General features: G+C 40.9%; 1 protein-coding gene across 16 annotated transcripts in view; it reads left to right on the top strand.

Annotated features, from left to right (window-relative positions):
• Positions 1 to 24,257, top strand: part of SPATS2L (spermatogenesis associated serine rich 2 like) — a 1,108,221-nt gene that overhangs the window by 1,077,520 nt on the left and 6,444 nt on the right. For all 16 annotated transcript variants that reach the window (XM_050750707.1, XM_050750712.1, XM_050750709.1 and 13 more), the window contains 3 exons: positions 12,344 to 12,402; positions 19,529 to 19,638; positions 22,107 to 22,209. In XM_050750707.1, coding sequence (XP_050606664.1) covers positions 12,344 to 12,402; positions 19,529 to 19,638; positions 22,107 to 22,209 — 272 coding nt within the window. The remainder of the gene's footprint in view (positions 1 to 12,343; positions 12,403 to 19,528; positions 19,639 to 22,106; positions 22,210 to 24,257) is intronic.

The following is a 24,257-nucleotide window of genomic DNA, read 5'->3' as shown; positions in this document are numbered from 1 at the left end:
ACATATCTTACAGTGCCGTAGTGGTTGAACAAATACTTCTTGGCCATTTCATTACTCTTAATTAGGAGAATCACTGGAATTGTGGCACTATATATACTTTAACAGGTGGGCATAGGAAAAATATGTATTAGGCGAAACAGGTCCTAGAATCACATCTCTGTCACCGAATAGATGCTGTGGCAACAAGCAAATTTGGGTTTTGAGTTCAGTCACATGGAAGATGTTGACACAAGTATGAGGAATGAGTCAAGATTCCATTGTTAAACCAACGTGGCTGAAATATTGATAGTAAACACTCCTGGTGTATGCTGAGAGTATCTGGGGTAGGATAGTGTAGTTGTACGGTAATAAGATGACGCTTTTCTCTGTGCCGTTCAACACGGCATGTTTATAAAAGGATTACCAGTAGGAAAGCTGCCTTTAGGAGCCTTTTCAGCCACTTAGCATTGTTACATAATAATTTTTAAAAGCTTTCAATTCCATTTTTAATCATCAGGAATGTGTTAAACATTTACTAAATTTTGCCAGTTCCTTAGATTAAACGATTAGTGAAGACAAAAATCAAGAGTTTGGCCAGCTAGAGCAACATCGGGAGACCTCATCTCTACAAAAAAATTTAAAATTAGCCAGATGTGGTGGTATGGTCCTGTAGTCCCAGCTACTCAGGAGGCTGAGGTGGGAGGATAATTTGAGGCCCCAGGTTGAGGCTGTGTAAGCCGTGATCATGCCATTACACTGCAGGCTGGGCGACAGAGAAAGACCCTGTCTCAAAAACAAACCAATGGGTGGGCACGGTGGCCCACACCTGTAATCCCAGCACTTTGGGAGGCTGAGGTGGGTAGATCACTTGAGGTCGGGAGTTCGAGACACAACATGGCTAAACCCTGTCTCTACTAAATATACAAAAATTAGCCGAATGTGGTGGCGCATGCCTGTAATCCCAGCTACTCAGGAAGCTGAGGCAGGAGAATCACTTGAACCTGGGAGGCAGAGGTCGCAGTGAGCTGAGATCACACCACCGCACTCCAGCCTGGGTGACAGAACAAGACTGTTTAAACAACAAAAACAAAACAACAACAACAAAAAAAAAATCATAAGAGTTCAGTGTGTTTTGGTTTTGTTTTCTAATAAAATCAAGAGTTTCTATTGTGTTTTTTAATGTTTTGTTTTAAAAGACATGTAATAAAAGGGCTGTATCTCTTTCTGCTCTGGAAATGAATACAATCCTTTCATTGATCAAAATCTATATAAACCAGACTTTCTGACTAATCCCTTTCCTTCTCATCAAGTAGTTTTTCTAAGTGTTCACCTGCTTGTGACTTGCACAAAGCACCACAGAAAGAAAATTAAACAAACGTTTTTCTCCCCACACCCAATATTCAATATTATGCCAGAAGTTAAAGGAACAGAGAGTATGGGGGTGAACATTTACTTGCAAGGGACACCAAGAGACAATAATGGAAGAGGCTAATAAATATATTTATGCCTCAAGAGAGCCATGTGTATGGTTTCTGTTGCTGTCTAGCTGACAAATTGCCCAAAATGACTCCTTTTCCTCACTCTGCACCAGTCCAATAAACCGAAATAAGCTCCAGGATCTATTCTGAAATTGTGAAAAGGGCAAATACCCATATTACATGGAGAAACTCAAGGTTCCCATGACTTTGTGACTAAAGCAAGTCCCTGTGGTGCAGTATATTTCATATTTTGCCTCGTTTGTGAATATGTGTCTTTCTAAATAGGTGTAGCTCACTCTTTGGAGGTGAACGCTTCTCTTTTCCTATTTTCTTTCCTCCCTGAGGTTTTTCTCTACAATAGATGTTTCCCCAGGGCCTTTGCAAGGACTGAATGAATCAGTTGACATGAAGGAAGAGCAGGTTGATAAAGACAAAAAGTACTGAACTGGCCTTTTCAGTTTAGGTACAGTCCCCAGGAAACCAGCATAAATAGCACCTTGTATTAATAGCCTTCCTGAGCTCCATGTGTGGATTACCTCCATACGTTATGTCAGCCACACACTTGGCACTGGCGGTCAGCTCTGCTGGCACTGCAGCCTTCTTTGCAGAATCAAGGCCCGCAATAAGAGCTGGAAGACAAGAAATTGATTCTAATTTCAGCCTGAAATCGGAGATTTCTGAATATTTTCAGCAGATGAAAGCTTACCAATCAACCAGCCCAGGAATGTACTTCTGAAAAGGAATTGTTTGTTTTCATCATAAAATAGAAAAATAAAGAGGAAATAAGCAAATTGTTCTATCTACATATTCTCATAGGATACATAGGATTCTTTTTAAAAAAATATATGCCATATGGTCTATTTTCACTAGAAAAAAGAAGATGAATTTGTTCTTATATATTAGTATAAATATAAAATACATTATAATACTGGAAAGTGAGTCCTAAATTACAATTTCAAACTGCTTCTTGGAGCTTATTTCTGTTTTTTTGGACTGGTACAGTGAGACTAAGGAGTTATTTTGGGCAGTTCGTCAGCTAAGTCAGCAACAAATCATATAGAAAGACTGTACATGAAGCCGATAAAACAGAATTCCTTGTGTGTACACTACATGCTGCTTCTAGTGACTATAAACTCTTGATTCTTACCAGGCCATATTCTAACAAAAGACACATTTTCCAAGGTTTATTAGCCACTTAATTAGGAGGCATGGGATGTAGAGTTAGAATAAGATTTAAATCTCATCTCTACGTATTCTAGCTCTGAACCTGGTTGAATTTTTTTAACTCCTTCACAGCTATAAAACAGAAGTACTGTTACCACTTTCTAGGGGTTTTGTGAAAATTCATATACAAGTAATGCATTTATCACATCATTCTAGAACGTCACTAGCCTGGCCCATAAGAGATGTTCAGTTAAGGTTGATTCTCTTCCAGAGTAGCGTTTGGGAAATTTCCTTTCCTCTACACCAAGACACTGGCAATAAGTTATCCCTCCCAACTTTCTGTTTATTTAGCATGCAGTGGATTCCAGCTATGGGATAGGAATGGTTCATCACCACTTTTACTTTTTACTACTTGATGAAGAGAGAAGTAAGACAAAGGGACTCCCAGTTCTGAATGTCACATTTGCCACCAGAACAGCTCCCCTTCCCCTTTCTCGTCTTGCCACACCTTCTCTACCTCTCTCTTCCCCTTTCTTCATTTATCCACTTAATAGATGAATGTGTGTCAAGCCCCTACTTCTCAAACATTTGAGTGCACGAGGAGCATCAGGGCCCCATTCCCAGATATTCTGATTCTGTGGATGTTGGGTGGCACCCAAGAATCTTCCATTCAGTGAGTGCAGTGAGTACAAATGTAAGTGGCCTGCAGACCACACTTGAAGGAGCATGTCTAGAAAGACTGAGGGATAAAGACAAGTCTTTTTCCTAAAAAAGCTCATGCACTGGTGGCTGCAGATGTAAACAAGCTGAAATGGAGCTGGGGAAAGGGAAAATCAGCTCTGCCTGGCTCATTAGGATAGGTTCCATTGCAGAGGTGACCTTTGAGCAGGATCTTGAAGGAAGACTAGAAATTTGCCAGATGGAGAAGGAAGAAAGAAGATTCCATGCAGAAGAAGCAACACAAAGAACCAGAGGCACGAAAGAACGTAATGTGCTCAGGGAGAAGTACCCTCCTTCCATCAATAATGATGGTCTCAGCTGGGCACGGTGGCTCATACCTGTTATTCCAGCACTTTGGGAGGCTAAGGTGGGAGGATTGCTTGAGGCCAGGAGTTCAAGATCAACCTGGACAACATGGAAAAAACCTGTCTCTACCAAAAAAATACAAAAATTAGCTGGTGTAGATCTGTGGTCCCAGCTACTCAGGAGGCTTAGGTGGAAGGATTGCCTGAGCCCAGGAGGCAGAGATTGCAGTGAGCCAGCATCACACCCACACCACTGCACTCCAACCTAGGCAACGGAGCCAGACCCTGTCTCAAAAAAAAAAATTAATAAAAATAATGATGGTGGTCTCACTCCATCAATAAATGAATTTTGAGCACATCCCTCTTGAATCAGAAAGTTGCTTTATAAATTATACATGTGTACTACTGTTAATCTGTATACTAAAGATTAGGAAAGCCTACTTAGAATAAAAAGTGAGTACATAAAAATTAATATTGTATTCGTGCTCCACTTTGGAAGCCTGGACTAGAGTAGGGCCTTACCATGGGCAGTAACAGCACTTGCGATTGTGGGGAAGAGCCTTCTAGGTCAAAAACAAGAAGAGCCCCTCCTCTCCCCTTTTCACATGAGAGCCTGCCTGGAGGCCAGGAGCAGAAGAAGCTAGGCCTGGCTGCCTTGGGTTGAATGTGGGCCAGCATTTCTGGCACTTCTTGTACCATATCAGTTTCTTCCAGTTTCTGTTCCTGTTATTTATGTTCAGCAACCATGATGACATCTACATAAATGCCCTTCCCCTTGCCCCCACTGTGTGTGTGTGGTTTTTTTTTTTTTTTTTGGAAGGAAATACAACAGTGATCAGAGTGGTTGGCTCTATTTTGTGCTTGAGACAAAGGGGCATTTTGCTTTATTTTGTTTTGAAATTTGTTTCATTTTATCCTGTTTCTAATATTTTCCAGTTTTTTTAGTAGAGATGGGGTTTCATCATGTTGGCCAGGCTGATCTTGAACTCCTAACCTGAGGTGATCTGCCCGCCTCAGCCTCCCAAAGTGCTGGGATTATAGGCGTGAGCCACTGCGCCCAGCAGATGTAACTTTAAAAGGGGAAGCGGGGGAGTCAGCATTTTTATAGTCAAAGAAACTGAAATACAGTCAAGTTACTTTCCCTGAATAGGGATCTCCATGAAAAAAAAACTGAACTAATAAGTAATTAGCAAAGATAAAAATTTCTATTGTTCATCAAAGTCATATATAATTTCTAAACAGAGGAATATAGATTTTTAGTTGAACATTTGATGTTGTGGGATTTCCATACTATGGCATTATGCTATTCTGTCATTTTAAAAATTCCAATAAGAAAAAGAAATCCCTGTGTATTTTTTTAAATTAATTATGTCCTTTTTGAAGAACTCCAAAATATTATTAATGTTGAGAATTAGTCTTTATACTAAATCTGTGTGTCTCATTCCAGAAATGCACCTCAGACAGTACGATGAACAATTTATTAACCGTGATTTCAAATCATTGTATGATTCCAACATAAAATATGCAGACTAAGCAATATTAACACATTGTATTGCCTCTCATAAAAGAAGTAGAAATAAAATGTCAGCCTGATTGGCAATTGGGTGTAGTCATTGATGTTCATTGACAGTCAGATGGATTTTGACTTTGCTTTGTACGTTGAGTGTGGTTCATGCTTGAGGCACCCCCACTGTATTTCCTGGATGGGCATGATTAGTAGGCAGTCTTTCAAAGGGTTGTGTGCTAAACCCCAGTCCACATGCTGTGAACATGTATGTTGGGTTTTATATGTTTACCAAATAACACTGTTAAATCCTAGAAATCTTTAGAAGGACCAATCTGTCACCAGTGCTGCATTTAAGAAAAAAAATATATTATTATTTTCCAGTTTTGAAAAGAATTCAGGTTGCTGTAAAACCTAAATGCAAATATATACAGAGTGGAAGGTGACAGACCCGGGAATTCCAGCACTGTAACAATAAACAACAACAAATAGCCAAGGACTTGATAATGTGCTCAGGGTTAAATAAGAGTCAGTGGAAGTGGAGAGGTGCATGGGACAGACAGACATTTCTGGGGTAGACTTCAGAGGATGTAACCATGTGGGAAGTGAAGAAAGAGGAGCCATGGACACTGGGTGAGAGATGACACCAGTAACCAGCATAGAGGGTACAGGAGAGAGGACAGGATGGGGAGCAGAACAGCAAGGAAGAGCCGGTAATTGGCAGTGTGCAAGAGCGTGAGTGCCCTTTGCAGTTAGGGCTGCCAGGCCTCCTGACCCTGGGAATAAAGAACCATACAGTCTTGCTGCATTTGTGACTGTCAAGCCAGGGAAGCATCTTTGTTGACAGCTGCAACAGTTGAGAAATTGGTGAGCTGAAACCCCTGACTAGCTTTGCCCTGGGCCCAAGAATTGCTGGTAATACTTGGGGAGTTGGACTAGAAATGGTACTCATGGGAACAGTACATTATGCCTTAAATGTATAAAGGAAGTTTTCCTGTCTTGTAACTAGTGGGCAAGGGAAGGGGTACAGATGCTCATTTTTAGCTAGTATGGGGCAACTGTAGCTTCCCAGCTCAAGGCCCACGTGGTGGTCAGTGGGCACTACTAGGCTATCAGCCCAGCTGATGTCCCTCTCAGGGGCTGTTAGAACTATTGGTCACAGTTCTTATTCCTTTGCATTAAGAAGGAACAGAGCCCATAGTGGAGAGAGATGATTTTATAGCACTCTTTTCTTTTTAGTGAAAGAAATGGAAATTCTTTATGTAGAGAAGCTTGGCTGTAGGGCTTATCAGTCTTTGGCATGCTTTATGTTATTTGGTAGAGGCCAGGAAGGCTGAAATATTCATTAGCATTCATTAGCATCCTTTCTCCCCAGCAGTTCCTGCCTTCTCTTTCTACGGCATGCCCCTCCTGTTGGGCCTGCCTCCCTCCTCATGCTCCCATCCTGCAATTGTCAGCTTGGCAGATGATGAGTTAAGGAAGCTCCAACTGAAGTACTTTCCCCACAAGAAGGTTCTGCAGCAAAAGTGTCTGGGATCAGATGGTCCCCAGCAATTCCTCTCACTCTAATCTCCCTGAGGCAAATGCATGGAAGATGGAATGTGGCCTGGTTTTAACTCTTTAACATCTAACTCTGGCTGTTGTTACAGATTGAGTTCTTCACCTCCCCTTTGAAATTCTGCTTTCATTCCTCAGTATCTACCAGCAGGTTCTGCTCTACAGTTTATCAACCACATTGATGGTACTGTGGCTGCCTCTCTATGGTGGCATCTTTATTTTTGAAGAACATTGGGCCCGACATGACTCACCCAAGCTTCCAAATGAATCAGTTTTGTCACTCAATGCCTCCATCTCCAAATTTAAAGAGCCTTTCACAGGGCAGAAAATGATAAATCTATTACTACTAAAGAGGCTTTCTGATTCTTTTCATTATTGTTATCATCAGTCCTCTATAGAAAAGAATCAAGACAGTGGAAACGTTTTTATAAAATGACACTTTATCTCTGTGATTAACTATATAATAAACTGTAAAGTCTTTTACCATGGTAATCTCCTCCTTACACCTTATTGCTTTGATAATAAAAGCTTTTTTATGGCAACAAAATAAAATTTTACTATCCAGGCAGTTTGGCTAAAATGAGAAGATGTGTTTTTAGAAGGAGAAAGGGCGTGTCTGAAACATGTGAGGTCCGCGTGGATTTTATGGGAGCTCTGTTTATGTAGAACACGTTCGATGTGCCTGGTGCCCTCCAGAGGGCTTTACCCAACCATTTAGAAAACTTTTAGTGGCCAGTGGAAAGCCAATTAAAGAGTTATGTATTTCTGTCAAGTACTCAGGATCACTGTTGAAAAGCAAAAACATTCAGAACTTAGCATTTCAGATGATCAGTGGTGGGAGAACAAATTTCAGTAATTAAACCATCACAGTTTGCAAACTGTCTGTTTTGACTCAGCCAAACTTTGTGTGTTTGGTGAGTATCATGACACCTTTACTCATAAGCTTATGTCTCAAATGATTAAATTCCTTCAGTGACCAAAATTATATAAAGTTTTGCATAAATGTGATGTATGTGCAGGCACCACAATGTACTAGTTAGTAAGTTTCATTATTGTTACGCCACAGAAAAATGAATATGTTGTCTTCCCTTATATTCATCACTATCAAGAAATTTTTGTTGAGCAACCCATAATAGTCTAAGATCATGAAATTGAACAGAAGTTTTTAAAAACTCAGTCAGAACTCTCTAAGGAAGTGACGATTAAGCAAAGACCTGAAGGAGGATCAGAGCTGATTAAATGAAGAGAAACAAGGTTAAGCAGAAGAGTTGTCTTCAAGGCAGAGGGAAGGGTTTGTTTCAAGCCCCTGTGGCAAGGAGAAAGCCAGGCTCACTCCTCCTGGGATGTCAGGAAGCTTAGATGAGATCATTCCAGGAAGGCACTGGCGCTCTACCTAATGTGCCTGGCCTACCATCTGCACTCAGAAAGTGTTCCTTGTGATCAGCTCACATTTTGAGGCAACTGAGGGCTGATATGTGTCTGCAGAGGTGTACCTCGAAAGCAAGTGTGTGACCTTGCAGCTTCCACAGTAGGAATGTGGTTCATGATACTGTCTGTGATTCTTCTGTGACTCATCAACTCCTTAATGTCATTGCTCTCCAAGGAACTCGCTCCTCCTTCTATAAATGGTAACTCCAAACCAGGGCTTTGCCAAGTGCCCTCTGTCCTTACCCAGCCTGCAGAGTTGTCAAGCCGCACTTGACTGTCCACACATGTCTATCTCTGTCCTGGTACCTCTAAGAAGATTCCACAGATCATGGAAATGGCACCGATGAAATTACTCCCAAAACTGGATGTGACATACCCAGACACCCCAGCTTTGTGGGCATTTAGAAGGATTTAGGCACGGTCTTTCCTCTTTGACCTTCTTTTAGTCTGGCACTCGCTTGATGTGAGGCTGGCTCCTCGCTGTCTGACAGCCTGCCAAAGGACAGGCTGGCTTTACTACTTCCTCCACATCCACTTCCCACCATTATTCTTCGCTTGACAAGCCTACTGCCTAGAAAGCAAAACCTAAGGAACCCTCAGGTCTACACATTGAGATTCTCAAGGGCAGGCTGGGTTTATCTGCCCCGGGCTGGCCCCTGATCTTGGTTTGCATCAGTTCATCAGCTCCAAGCTGGGTCCTGAGTCAGCAGAGATCACTGGCTTGCCTTTGTGCACATGAGTTTTGAAAGCAGCCACCCATAGATAGCAGAGCTTGAATTACTACGATGCTTGAGGACGATCTTCTATGGAAATACCCAGAGGAATGGAAGCCTGGTTTGATGCCAACTTCACAGGCTCTTTCACATCCTCAAGGGTGTGCATTAAGCAGATTAACAATTTATTGTGTAAACCCTCTTCCCTCCTGTTGCTAGCCCAGAAGGCCTGAACTAACCATTGTATATAAATGCCCAGCTTTGTTTAATATGTGTTAGACCTGGGGACATGTATTATACCCCAAATGTCCATCTTGTAAATTCTCTGGGCACAAAGTTATGTTAACAAATTTGATCAGCAAGAGTGGTACGATGGTCTTGTAGCTGATAAAGAAATTAGCAAAGGCCCTTGCCCACACCATTCCTCCAACCTCACACACAGGCGGGAGGATTCCCAAGCCTCCAGGGCCTCTGCTTTGCCTGCATTCTCCTCCTCTCCCCTCCACTGGGCATCTGAGGACATGCCAGTCTTGTGTCACATGCAGCTATTTCCCTTAGTGTGTGCTAGGCATGCTGTCCAAACCCAGGGACTCTATAAAGCCTTCTAGTTGATTCAGGGAAGGGAATCTTAATTTCTTCTTCTTGCCATCGTCGTTTTCTTTCCTCTCTATCTGCTTTTCACTATTTCCCCGGTAAGTCCTGGCAGGTCCTCTCACATCCATCTCAGCAATCCCACAAAGAATGTCGTCGTGCTGACTTTTCTCTGTTCTCTCTTCCCTTTCTGTAAGGGATAAAAATTCAAAACATGTCCTCAAGCAGAGTAGCTTAACCATATATTTGTAGTTTGGGCTTGTGGCTCCACATCTGTAGATTCTCCCCATATCTCCCCAGCAGCATGTCTTGAACAGTCTTTGTTTCTCTAAAGTAAGGTAGAAGTGCCCCTCTCTAAGAAGGTTGTAAATAACGAAAACACACACACACAGTTGCCTATGTCATGGCTATGTTTGTGAACTTGGCAGAGAAGCTCATAATCACAGGAGCACAAAGCCTATTGACTCAACCTGTCATTTCATACAATTACTGAATATATGCTGGTTGATTACATAGACAGTCTCTGGAAATGCAAGAATTCGTCACATTGGAGACCTCCAGGGAGGGGAACTGAGTAAGTTGCGGCAGAGATGGGATAAAGAGTTCCTTCTCACCGTACACCTTTTCTATTGTACATTGCCTATATTTAAAACACATTGACATACCTATGTAATGTCAATAGATAACGGACAGGCATCCTGATAACGTTCGTTACACCAAAGTAATCATATCCAGTGACCGTAAGCCATGTGTGTCATGGGGCTGACTGATGCTGTTTACAGTTGAGGGACTAGGCTTAGAGCCCAGTTCTGGAGCACATGCCATGCACTGTGCAATTAGTCCTTTCCACTAGGGTTTCCTGGCTGGGAAGAGCTGAGTTCCTCAGCGCACAGTCCTTTACTCTTCAAGCATTTAGGTTGCACAATCTAGTTGAGGAGCCCCCAAACTGCTATAGATATATCCCAGAAGTCACTTCTTACCTTGACAAATAACTGCAGAATTTTTCAGAGGAAATAAGTTTTCAACACACTTTAAATTGCAAAAGTACATCTGATGGAGAAGAAAAAGTCCATGTGATGGAACAATCTGAGAGTAATAAAGATGATAACAGTGTATTGAAGCACATTAAATATGAGTTTATAATATGTATAATTAAAATATGCAAACAAGCAAAAAAACTTCTTGATTACGTTTGAAGGATGCTAAGGAACCAACTATCATTTTGAAAACAAATAAAAGGGGAGAATCAAGCATTCATCTTGCCTTACCTATACAAACTGTACTTCAGGATAACCAAATAATTGATAAAGTTTCTCTTTATGAAGGAATTCCAGGAAATAAATGAAGAAGGAGTGATAGAACGTGAATATCTCAATTTTGCAAACCCTATAAATCTAGGCAATGATCAACAGTGGCTGCTAAGATCATAAAAAAGAGAGATGTCTTTTGTATTTCCTATAAACTTGCCATTTTAGATGTAGAAATTTGATGAAATTCAGTGTGATTTTTTTTCAAGTGGAGTAGTTCATATCGTATACTTCCATCAGCACACACATAATGACACAATACACTTATCAAGTGTTCCTCCTAAGAAAATAAAACCTGAATCTAATCAAATGTCTACATCTAATAACAAATTTATAGGAAATACAAAAGAACAGGCTAAATAACACCATGGAGGTGTAATCAGCAAAATTCAGACTTTGCACAACTCTTCAGGACAAACAACCTAAGTTCTTCAACAAATAAATTGCAAAGGGGATGAGAAAACAGATGAGAGGGAACCTCTGGATTAGAACAGATTTAAGAGTCAGTCAACCAATTGGAATGAACAGGGCTTGTTTAGATCCTGGTTTTAACACACTATTTAAAAAAAAATTACGGTACGGTTGGGGAAATTTGAATACTAGGTAGATATCTGAAAACATTAAATTATTGTGAATGTTGTATAGGTGTTATAGTAAATGATTGTGGTCCCCAAAAGTCCTTATATTTTAAAGATATATATTTAAATATTTATGACTAAACTAAAAATATAAAGAGAATCTGACATCTGTGCTCACCCACCATGGGGGTTTTCCCCAGGCTTTTCACCCTGCACAGCTCCCTGCCTTTTTGCTGAAACCTCTCTTCACTCCTTCCTACATAAAAATCTGTAAAAGGACATATAAGGAATTTGTCATGATGCATTACTTCTGGGAGGGGAACTAGAGAACTGGGAGTTGGGATGGGATAGGAGAGAGGCAAACTTTGGGACAGATCATTGTTAGCTTTATGCAGATAATAACTTTTCAAACGACTAACCAAAAAGAAATGAAATATGAGAAAAAGTTCATTAGAACCTTGAGATGCTTACTCGGGAGAATGAGAAAGGCAGAGACGCATGTTGTTGAGCATGTGGATGGATTGGCCCAGATCATATTTCTCAAAGTATGGTCCCAGGACCATCTGCAGCAGAACTGGGCCCATCTCCTTCCCTCCCAGCCAGAATCTCTCAGGGTGGAGCACAGAGACACTGGGAACTACAGTTCTTAAGGACCTAAGTGCCAGCTTTTCAAATACTTATTATATTGTTTTGGAACTTTGGAATGCATAGGACAAAAATATTCCCAAATTTAAATTCAAAGCAGCACAATTCTGAAAGTCTAAAAGACTTTTTTTTAGGTTCGTTGACAATGATTTAATCAGCAGATGTCACTATGTAATCCTTGGGAACATCCCTTCCATGTTGCCTCATATTTTGGAGAGGCAGAGCGTACTGCTGGCATTGTAGCATAGAAATATTTATGGTAATTTTGTATTTTGTTTAATGAAAATAATTTTTCTTTTGCTTTCAGTGCTTACTAAAAGTTTATCTTTGATTAAGCATTCTTTGCTTTTGTTTTTGTGTTTGTTTTTCCCCAGCATCATTGACAAAGAAGTTTCATTAATGGCAGAAATGGATAAAGTTAAAGAAGAAGCCAGTAAGTAGACGACACATGGTTATTTGATTAGGAGCTTCCCAATCAGAAGCAATCCATAGGTCAAACTGACAATGACACCAGATTCTGAGCAGGGTCCTAAAATTTATACTGAAATTTTGGCTCATGAACTCTGTAATTTTAGGCATGTCACTTAGCCCTGGAAGCCTCATTTACATCATCTGGCAAAAGGATATAGTTGTAACACTCGCCTCATACAGGTGAGTGCATGGCAGGATGGACACTCAGTACATAATAGGTGTCAGCTGAGTTTTCTAAAGTCCAAAGGGATGTTTGTGCACATAAAGAACTTATAGTTAATTGGATTTAAAATGACATTGAATTTAGTGTTAGATTTTAAGACAATTTTAACTCTTTAAAACTTATAAATCTCATCATCATTTTTACTAGTTCTTTTTTAGGTTCAATTAAGTTTATCATATTAAATTTTCCTAGAAAAGTAGTCCCATTTGAAACTTAATTACTTAAATTCCCCTCAACATTTTTAATTACATATATAAATTTAATATATCTGATTTGTCTTAAGCACTTCACTTGTCAGACGAGGCAAACTCACAGACCTAACAAGCAAAGTGTTCCTAAGCTTTTAAGCAACTCTTATAAGATTAATAATTCAAAATTAAAGATACACTAAACACAGTTGTCTTAAAATACTCCAGTTCTGTTCATGAACTTCATCAAATACACTGACACCTGCCAACTTAAAACTGCAAAAGAAAATCAATTCCATATTTTAAATTGAAAATCACAAATCACTTTGCTTAATGTACCAAATTCTCTGTTTAAATAATGAACATGCTCAAATTATCTTGATCATTGCAAAACTTAATCCTAAATTTAACATAAAATATTAACATTCTGGGTTTGACTTGTTTTATTTTCTTTATGCTGATTTCTAAACTTTTCCACTGTGGTAAAGTTACTTGAATAGTAGAGAAGAATTACCATCTTAAATAGACTGAGGCTTATGAGTTGGAAATTTCAACAAAGACAAGATTACTCAGTCAGATTCAACTTCAAACCACAAGTGAATGTGCAAGGCCCTCTCTTATTATTGAATTTAGTTTGCTGTGTTAATGGGGCCCCTAAGACCATATTTTTCAGCTGGGATTTAGTTTTACAATCCTTGTCTCCTGGGCATTTTAAATTCCTCATCTTTACCCAAAGATGAATTGGATAAATGGCAGTCTGTGCCCCTAACCAGATTTCAGTGAAATCCCTTTACCTTTGATGTGATGTCTTTCTTTTGCCAGAATGAAAGATCAGACCAGATTCTTCATTCTTTTCTATTTTTCTTGTCTGGACCTAAGCCATAATTCAAGTGTCACTTTATGGAAAATAGCTATCGTTATTTTTGTTACACAGTTTTCTAAATTATTTTGGTATTCATTTCAGACCTCCTTTAGTCAGGCATCTAAGTAATTGTAAGCAACATTTTAGAATCGTGAAACACATCAAGCTTTGTTAAATGAAACTAATGTGATCCAGGGTGAAGCTATGGACTATTTAGGTACTTAAACAATCTCTTTGATTGTGAAATTATTTTATTCTTATGAAATTTGTTGATATCTTCAGTAAAAGTAGATAATATACACTACTTGGGATTTTCCCTACTTCTCAAGTATAGCTTACTTCAGTTGCATGTCCTAATGATAAAAATGCTAACAACCAACACAGACACAAATGATCTTCTTGAACCAAAATAGAAAGTCACTAGCACATCATCACTTTTCTTAGAGGTCAACAAAAGACCTCGGGTTTCATATACTCATTTTTCCTTCTTGAAATATGATAGTGTTTGATGCCAAGACCTGTGGAATTTGGAGCATCTCTGGAGAGCATTCATTTTAAAAACTTATTCAATCAGTAAATACACGGGCTTCCTTGTGTCCAGGATAAACAGCAAACAGACAAATGTAGAGCCTGCACTCACCAAGCTTTCAGGCTAGCTGAAACTGCTAGATTGGCTGACAGGGTTCACATAACTTCAGTAATTGGCACAGCAGGTCCTGGTTTTTTAACTACCCTCAGCCCAGGGGAAGCCCATTTGTTTGCCTTTGAGGCAGGCAGAACTGAGTTCAAGTCCAGCCTCCATCTCTAACTGGCTATGTGTCCCTGAACCATGTTGTTGACTTCTCAAAGTCTAATATTCCTTAGGCCCTGGCAGTGGCTCACACATATAACCCCAGACCCTTTGGAAGACCAAGGCAGGAGGATTGCTTGAGGCCAAGAGTTTGAGACTAGCCTGGGCAACATAGTAAGACCCTATCTCTAAAAAAATAAATTAGCCATGTGCGGTGGCATGTGCCCATAGTTCTAGCTATTCTAGAGGGTGAGAGGGGAGAATCACTTGAGCTCAGGAGTTTAAGCTGCAGCAAGCCAGGATCATGCCATTACACTCCAGCCTGGGTAACAGAGAGAGACCCTGTATTAAAAATAATAATAACAACAACAACAACAATAATAATATCCATCTCAAGTAGTTATTGTAAAGATAAAATGAAAAAATACATGTCAGGCACTTAGCACAGGGCCTGACACAATATGTGTGCAAAAAGAGAAGAGCTCTTATTAGTAAATTACCCCAACCCCCCATATTACAATCAAAAAATGGAGGTCAGGGGTTCTGTTGCATCTCTCAAATGACAAGCCTATATCCACATTATGTCTTCTCCACAGATAGAAGGAACCATGGAATTTCTCCCCACTAACTACAGTACTGTCTTTACAACCACCGACTTTAACTTGGTTCTCTGTGGTCTCAAGAGTATTTTTCACACTTTACATTTCCTGTAGACGTTATAAACCATATTTCCTCAATTATAACAGAAGCTCCTAAATCCCTCATGGCACCTAACCCAGTGCTGAGAATACTGCAGGTACTTCATAAATACTTGTTAAATGTGTTATTGTAAATAAATCAGTATCTGTAGACTGTGGGAACCGATATTAGTGAACATTCATGTAATTGCAAAAAAGAGGAAGTATATTCTAGATGAAGAGATCTCACTTTATCAATAATATTCAGAGTTAGCATTTTGAGTGTACTATACTAAACACCTCACGTATATTATTCCATGTATTTCCACAATAACCCTACAATATGTGATCAATTCCTACACAGATTTTACAATACAAGAAACCAAGCATGTTGTAGTGCTAGGGTCTCAAACTTCATGTTTATACACAGGTAAGCACAGGTGTCAATTTCACTAGAGATATGGCAAGAAAACGTGACTTTGTAAATTTGTAGTAACACAAATTATGAAGTAGAATGCAAAATTCACGAGAATTTTTAAGGAATAAAAAGCATTTCAAAAAATACTTTGTGCTTGAAGAGCCACTTCTCTGGCTCCTGGCCCCCACCTTGGGATTTTGAGCGTATTTTCTGCTTAGGGTTATTGTTTTGAGAAGCCTTAAGATTTTCTTTTTTTTTTTTTTTTTTTTTTTTTTTTTTGAGATGGAGTCTGTCTCTGTCGCCCAGGCTGGAGTGCAGTGGCACGATCTCGGCTCACTGCAAGCTCTGCCTCCTGGGTTCATGCCATTCCCCTGCCTCAGCCTCCAGAGTAGCTGGGACTACAGGCGCCCGCCACCTCGCCCGGCTAATTTTTTTTTTTTTTTTTTTTTGTAGAGACAGGGTTTCACCATGTTAGCCAGTATGATCTCGATCTCCTGACCTCGTGATCTGCCTGCCTTGGCCTCCCAAAGTGCTGAGATTATAGGCGTGAGCTACCGTGCCCGGCCAGCCTTAAGATTTTCTATGGTTCAGATAATATGAGCAAGCTTCCAATGTGTTTCAAAAACTTGAAGGCGTTTATAAATCCTATTGAGAAAATGGATTTCAGCATACCAGATACTGTTTATACATACGTAATATTAATTAAGTCTTGAATGCAGTGAAAACCTAAGCTGTACAGAATTGTCTCCCTCTACAGATTTCTGAAAGGATGGTGCTTCCAAAACATACTTATTATTCTATTGTAAATTACAGGATCAATGAAGCTTAAGATCTGATCTGTTTTTGTTTCTTGTTTATGTGATTGATGTTTTTGAGGTGAAAATGTTCACCCCCTCCAGCCAAAGAATATTAGCTTTAGATCTCAAGTTTTAAGGCTTTGTTCATAATGAAAGACTTTGAAATGTTAATGAGACTATATGTAAAATGCATTTCAACACTTGCTGATGCAAAGTATTCGTTTCCATGCACATTTGCATGAGTGTAAACTTAGAATTTATTGGTGATCTTGCACCTGCATTCCTATTTTAGGGCCCATTTATATCTATGTCTACAAAATCCTTTGTTTGGTATGAATGCCCAAGTTCTACTTAATCAAAAAGAACAATGACCCCTAATTGTCACCAGTGTCACAACTGATCATGAAGAAAAGTCAGATCTGTTGGACTGTCATCACTGAGGGTCTAATGACCCCTTTACTAGCTGCTTTTCAAGTCTGGGCCTTCAGATTTTTATTATTATTATTATTATTTTGATGAGATGGGGTCTTGCTTTGTTGCCCAGGCAAGTCTTAAACTCCTAAGTCAAGCAATCCTCCTGCCTCAGCCTCCCAAAGTGCTAAGATAACAGGTGTGAGCCACTGCGCCTGGCACAAAATTAATTTTTTTATTTTAGTTTGCAAGAAGAACGTACCTCATTTCATCTTCCTACTTGAATTGTTTTCTCATGCTGCAGATGTTAGTCCCATCCATATGTTGAATTATAATGGCAAACAAATAACATAACCAATCAAAGGTATGGATCCTAAACAGTCTTAAGTGACCCCTGTGGAAAAGGAACTTCCATCCTTCTTTAGATATTCCCTTTAAGTAATAGATTAATTCATTCATTGAATTCTTCACTCAGCAAGCATATTGCATACCTCTTGTGTACCAAGCAGGCAGTAGGTGCCATGGACACAAAGAACTACATAGTGCAGTTCACACCGTAGTCCCGAGAGTGATTGGAGATGCTCGCAGGAAACAGATGGGTAACATTAATTTGCTAAATGGGGCAGGGAGAAACCGTGGCACACTGGGCACCCAACTCCATCTAAAGAGGGTAGTGGCTTCTTGGCTTCAGCCACTTGTCACCATGTAAGAATGTTGACCAACTATGGCCAGAAATTCCAGTACTTTAAGAGATGCCAGAGAGCCAGCTTTCAAATGGAATCTTCTGATTTTTAAATGTGGGCAATGAATTTGTAAATGTAATGTGTAGACCAAACAAGACATATGTACTCTGGCCGAAAATGATAGTGAGCCACCTTTTTGTGACCTTTGGTCCAACTGGGTGTCCTGAGACATCATTTAGCAATATGTTGTCTACATTGAGATGAAACTTCCTTTCACTCTCATCATCCAGACAAGTTTTTCACTAGCTCCTCTGTATTCAGAAGACTATTAGGCACAGATCTGTCTGCCCAGCCACATGGTATTGTAAATGGGGCCAGGAGGAGCCCCAGTTAAATAATCAAAGCATGATTAGCATAGTTTGGCAGATGATAAAGCTGTATGAGTTATAGACTAATTATTAACATCTCAATATTGATATCAGCATAAAAAGATAATCTTTTGGGGCCGGGCACAGTGGCTCACGCCTGTAATCCCAGCACTTTGGGAGGCCAAGGCAGGCAGATCATGAGGTCAGGAGATTGAGACCATCCTGGCTAACATGGTGAAACCCCATCTCTACTAAAAATACAAAAAATTAGCCAGGCATGGTGGCAGGCGCCTATAGTCCCAGCTACTCAGGAGGCTGAGGCAGGAGAATGGCATGAACCTGGGAGGCAGAGCTTGCAGTGAGCTGAGACCACACCACTGCACTCCAGCCTAGGCAACAGAGCGAGACTCCGTCTCAAAAAAAAAAGAAATGCCTTTCAGTCTGTCTAAAGAATGGTTTTGGATTTGCAGGGAATCTTAACTCTTGATGGATTCTGTACTTCTTTTGGGGCTTTTGTGGTGACTATCTTTTGATATTTTGTATAATAAGAACTGTTAAAATCAGAAATCATATTGTTTGGCTCTGCATGTGTGCTGTGAATCTGGTCTAATAAAGCAGTTGATCCTTGTTCAGCCAAGCATAGAATGTGATTCCGACATGCATGTCATCTTAGATGAACATGTTTTTTCTTATAACTCAAAATGCTTGTCCCGAAGAAATGAAGGCAATTCATATGAGTCAAATTAGAGAGCCCCAAGTCTATCTATTGAAAGATCCAACTTCATATTTAAATCTCATCCTGTGTGTTTGTATTGATTGCTTCTGAGCACCATAATCTTTTGGGAAACACGGGTATACACACACAGACACAAACTAACTGATAGGCTACTACATCTATTTGAACCTTTAGTTCATCTGAAGATGTGGGAAAATGTTGGAGCCAGAGTACTCCCGAGTGTCTTCTCTACGTGTGCAGGTGCTAAAAAATTCACACGAATCTAGTTCTAGCTGGCCTAACTCACTCTCGAAATTTTTCCATTGGGGACACTTATAGAAAGACCTAAGACACTCTGGGGTAGAACTTCTGTTTCTTTGCTGAATGGAAACATATCTGCAGAGTATCAAAAGCAGAGACATTTTTGGCTCACAGAAAAACTAATAAAGTTAGAGTTTTATGTCAGATTCCAATAACATAACTAGTGACCCTAAGTGAGTATGTGTTAAAGTTCAAGAGGGCTGCTGCTGTTAAAGTTTAATAGTGCAGCACATATAGAATGATTTCTGCTTAGTGGACTTCCTGTCTTTGCAGTATCACTCGGAGAGGATTTTAATAAGTGTTGTTTTTCAGAGATCGTTGTTCAGAGTAACAAACTTCAAAAGTCTAAATTCCGTAAGTGAGGTCCTACACCAGTGGAGAAAATGTAGAGTGGGAATGTACAGTGAATCAGAAGGGACTGTGTTTGGCTTGGGGATTGGTGGAGGAGGACAGGAGGAACTGGGTTGTTGGTAATAGGCACAGAGGGTGAACCCGCCTCCGTGACCAACTCAGAAAACACAGTCATGGTCCAACAAAGCAATCAGTCTGTGGAGCGAGAACTGATTCCAAGAAATTAGGTTATTTAATATGTTTCAATCTCTGGCCCTAATGTATGACTCCTCCTTATTTGGCAGTGGAAATCCTGACTGCTCGTCAGAAGAAAGCAGAAGAACTGAAGAGACTCACTGACCTCGCCAGTCAGATGGCAGAGATGCAGCTGGCTGAACTCAGGGCAGAAATTAAGGTCAGTTCTAAAATATCACAGCCTGAACCCTGAGCCAGAGAGCTGATCCCCATTATGTTTGTTTTGCATCCACAGAGTTCTGCTCTCTGAGGATCTAACATCTACACCCAGCTCTCTTCCACAGGGTGGAAATAGAGAACACAGAAGGGGGACGACCCCCATAATCACTGTGTTTAAGTGTAATGTGCTTTGAAGAAATGTATAAATCCAAAGGAGAGGTACAAGCTATTTTGTCAGTCAGTAGAGACCGACCCAAATAAAGTAACTTGACCATGAATTATAGCTGGGATGGGGGATGTTATTTTCACACATTGTGATTTATAGGTATGCATATAAACACATCCAGAGATGTATACACACACGCGAAGCATGAACGTAGTGTAACGGTGAAGATTAGAAAGCATGCGGACTGTGGAGATTTCTTTCCTAATATTCTTTTGTAGTTTAGTTGCATTCGTATTAAGAATACTATCCATAAATACGTATTTATTAGATTCCTTCATTGACAAGCAACAGAAACTGACCCTGGCTAACCTCAAGGACAAGTAGAATTTGAAAGGATGTGAGTATAGCTCACCAAAGCAGGGCACTATCTGAAAGCTCAGGTCAACAGTTAGGTAGGAACTGGGGTGGGTCCGGTAAAATAAATAATCACTAGACACGCTGTCATGGGACCATCAGCCCTGTACCACCCCACTTGGCTCAGATCCCTAAGAGAGAGGCTCTGATTGGCCTCTACTTGGGTCACGTCCATCATTTGGCCCAGAGAGGGTGTGACATCTTGATTGCCAGACCCACCAAGACTATGGATCTTTGAAACTGCATCAGGGTACAGTTACCAGAAGGGGAAATGGTTACCAGGAGGGCAAGTGTAAGTGTTTACAACAAAATAGGAAGAAATTTTAAAATTCCCCTTATCCTCTTTTTCACCCAGTATACCACACACACACACACACACACACACACACACACACACACACACACGCCTTCCGGCTTCATACCCACTTCCAGGAAACTAGAGTGGTTGCAAGACACAGCTGCTGCTACCTTTGAAAGTAAAATTGCAAATTGGGGCATAAAACTGCTTGGCAATGATAGACAGTGGCAGGTGACTTTTCAACTCTCTGCCTCCTGGTTGGGCATGAAAGCGGGCCCCATGGGGAAGAGGACCTCACCCGAGGGTGCCGAGGGTGTCAGTGGCCTTTCCACCTTCTCTGTTCTGGCCTTTGTGGCCTCTCACCCAGCCAATTGCAGTGGCCTCCTCACTAGTCTCTGCCTACACTGTCTCCCTCCAGCCTTAAACTCCCGAAGCGGTTATCTCCTTCCCCTCAGAAAGAAATTCACAACTGGACTCCAATATATATTCCGACTTCCATCTCTCTCTACAAAAATCCCAGCTTGTTAGAACATCAAGTAAGAAATATAAAATTGCCAGCTTCCTGGTCTATTGAAATCAACTCATCTTCCGAGTTTCATTTCTGCCTATCAAAATCCCACCCATCATAAAATGGTTAGTAGCACAGGCTTTGGAGTGAAGCAGTCCAGCTGCAAAAGTTTCTATTTCTGTGACCTTGGATAAGTTATGTGTTCTCTTAGATTCTTAGAACCTCAATTCCCCCATCTGTAAAACAGAGGTAATAATAGTACTGACTTCGTAATACTGTGATCAGATGAAATGAGATTATCTGGTAAGAATTTGGCCAGTGCCTGGTAAGTGTTCAATGATTTTTTCAATGTTCCCTCTTACATAACTCTTTCCCCATAGACCTCAGTAGGAAATAATTTCTTCTTCTTTTATATTCCTAAAGCACCAACCACATTCCACCTTGTACTGTAGTTAATGGTATCTGTTTTCCTTGCCATTGCTAAACTCCTTGGTAAACTCAGGAAGAGATTGAGTCAGTTATTTCTGTATTTCTCACCATTGTCTTCTACACATAGATCTTAATTTTAAAGGAATTGAAAAATAATCTTTCTCACTTCTTTTCACACCACTTGAAATCCTGCCATTTAAAGTAATATCTTCCAGACACTAAAGGCTTTGTGGACTTCCCAGTTCCCTATTAAAATAGGGATGGGGGTCTAGGAAGGAGGACATGTTTTCTCTTGATGGTTAATACCTTAGCAGGCACGTGGCCAAACCCAGAAGACCCTGCCAGAACGCAATTCAGAAAATTACTAGGAGGGCGAGGGGCGCTAAAAGCTTAAATAGATGAGTCAGACACACATTCCATGTAGGCCCAAACGCGAAACACAGGCCCCTCACATATTCCCCAGGCAGGAAGATGATCATTCCCTAGCAGGGTCAGGACTAAGACTGAGCGTGGAGCCTCCCAGCAGCAGGGCTGGAAAGATCCCCACCAGGTCAGCACTGCCGTGACACCGGAAGAGCAGAGTGAACGCATCCACAGGGTGCTTCAGTCATTTCTGTAATCATGGGGTTCCTGCTTTCCATCTCTTTCCTCCAGCACTTTGTCAGCGAGCGTAAATATGATGAAGAGCTCGGGAAAGCTGCCCGGTTCTCCTGTGACATCGAACAGCTGAAGGCCCAAATCATGCTCTGCGGAGAAAGTGAGTTTTGCCTACTTGCTAAATAATTTTGTGTGAGTAACCTTGGTGCTATCTGGAGTTGCTATTGGAAATGTCAGGTGTGCAGTCCCCCCAGGGGACTAACGTGAGGTCTAAAGAGATTTAATGATCTAAGCTTATGACACAAGTCACCAGAAATGTTGAGATTTGAACTTAGAGTCTTCAAATGCCACTGCCCATCAGTAACTCCCCAGGATTTATTAAGTGGAACAGAACAGGTCAACTAGTTTATACCTTTTGCAAACTTTTATGAAGCACTTCCAGTTAAACTGCTTCTCTGATTTCAGACAGCCCTGGTTCTACAGAAACTCATTAGGCAGAGCGTGAGTCTTCCTAACATGTCAGGGAACAATCAGTTATTGTTGTGCAGGGCCCAGCTGTTGCACGGGCCCCTCAGCAGTGCCCTGAGCCTCCGCCCTTGGTTCTCTGTGCTGAGTGAGGCTACAGATAATGAAAGACTTCACTCAGCCATTAGCTTTAGTCTTGTTCCCTATTAAGCCTTAATTAGAGCAGCTAATGTGCAACAAAATTGGCTGCTATATTTTTCCCCCACACCAGCCCACCCACAAGGGGAGGTGGGAATGAGCACGGAAGCGGCTTTAAGGATGGCTGCAAGGAGGAGAGGACTAGTGAATGATGCAGAAACCCACAGCCTCGCAGTCAGCTGAAAAATTAAGATTTGGCTGCACTGCCTATTATGATATAATTAACTATACTATACTACACTGCATACATATATAGTAATATAATTTGCTTTTATCACTTCACAATCTATGGTAGATATTTTTTCATATCAATATATTTAACCAGTCATTTATCTAAGTATAATTGATGTCACCAGTCTTCTGGTTGCTGCATTTAGATTGCTTCCAGTTTTTCACCATTAAAATAACACTGCTGATCACCTGAGGCCAGGAGTTCGAGGCCAGTCTGGCCAACGTGGTAAAACCCCCATCTCTACTAAAAATACAAAAATTAGCTGGGTGTGGTGGCAGGCACCTGTAAACCCAGCTACTAGGGAGGCTGAGGCAGGAGAATTGCTTGAGCCTGGACCCAGGAGGCAGAGATTGCAGTGAGTGGAGATCACACCACTGCATTCCAACCTGGGCAACAGAGCAAGACTCCATCTCAAAAAATTAATTAATTAATTAATTAACACTGCTGCGAGCATCCTTGTCCACACATCCTTGCCAATTATTTGATTTTCTGACTGCATTTTTAAAAATTATTCCCCCCTGTACTCTTCCTTATGAAAGAATCTACCTATTTGCCATTCTCTATCCCCAGCTTTTGCCCCACCTTCCTTTCCACTTCAGCCCTCAATGAGCAAGACAGTGATGCTGAGTGACGCCCTGTCACCGATCTCAGGGGTGATGGAGAGGTGCCCCTTCACCTCCTTTCCTCCTGAGCATTTCAAGTGCCATCTAGTGGGAGAAAATGGTCCCTTACCAAATTCCAGGTGTCCATTCTGAAAGACACTGTAGTCATCCAAAGGCCCTTCCTTCTCAGCTTTGTTGCGAGCACACTGAGAATCCACAGGTGCTGAACCGGAAATAGTGGTCCCTGATCTGCAGACAATAATGACCCCCTGAAACTGAATCTGGTGAGCACAGGAGCCACAGAAATCTCCTGGTCACGTTTGGACAGCCCCAGCTTGCTGTCACACCTTCCCAATACACTGAAGGGACTGGAGATGCATCCCTGACCTTTCCATTTCTCTTGTATTATGACCGCTACTGATCCCGCCTAATCCTCTAGCAGAACTCTGGGATTAAATCTGATCCAACAAAGGGAGCAAACAAAATTGCTTTCAAAAATTGGTGACAGTTTTAAGAATCAAAGAAAGGTCTAGCTGGCAGTCAGATTCTGGTGAACTGTGAGAGGGAAGTAGTGGCTTTATCCTTGAATTGATTCCCTCCAGTTCCGATTCAGTGTAATCATGTAGAAATCATCCCAGCAGAAACCACCACTTTCAAAACCAGCAGAAATGGTCATAATAAACGCTGAGCAGACCTGCCTGAGCCCTGAGC

Source organism: Macaca thibetana, chromosome 12 (assembly GCF_024542745.1).
Source record: "Macaca thibetana thibetana isolate TM-01 chromosome 12, ASM2454274v1, whole genome shotgun sequence".
In the NCBI taxonomy this organism is placed as follows: Eukaryota; Metazoa; Chordata; class Mammalia; order Primates; family Cercopithecidae; genus Macaca; species Macaca thibetana.
Note: the sequence above shows the minus strand (reverse complement) of the source record. Positions and strands in the feature narration are given on the sequence as shown.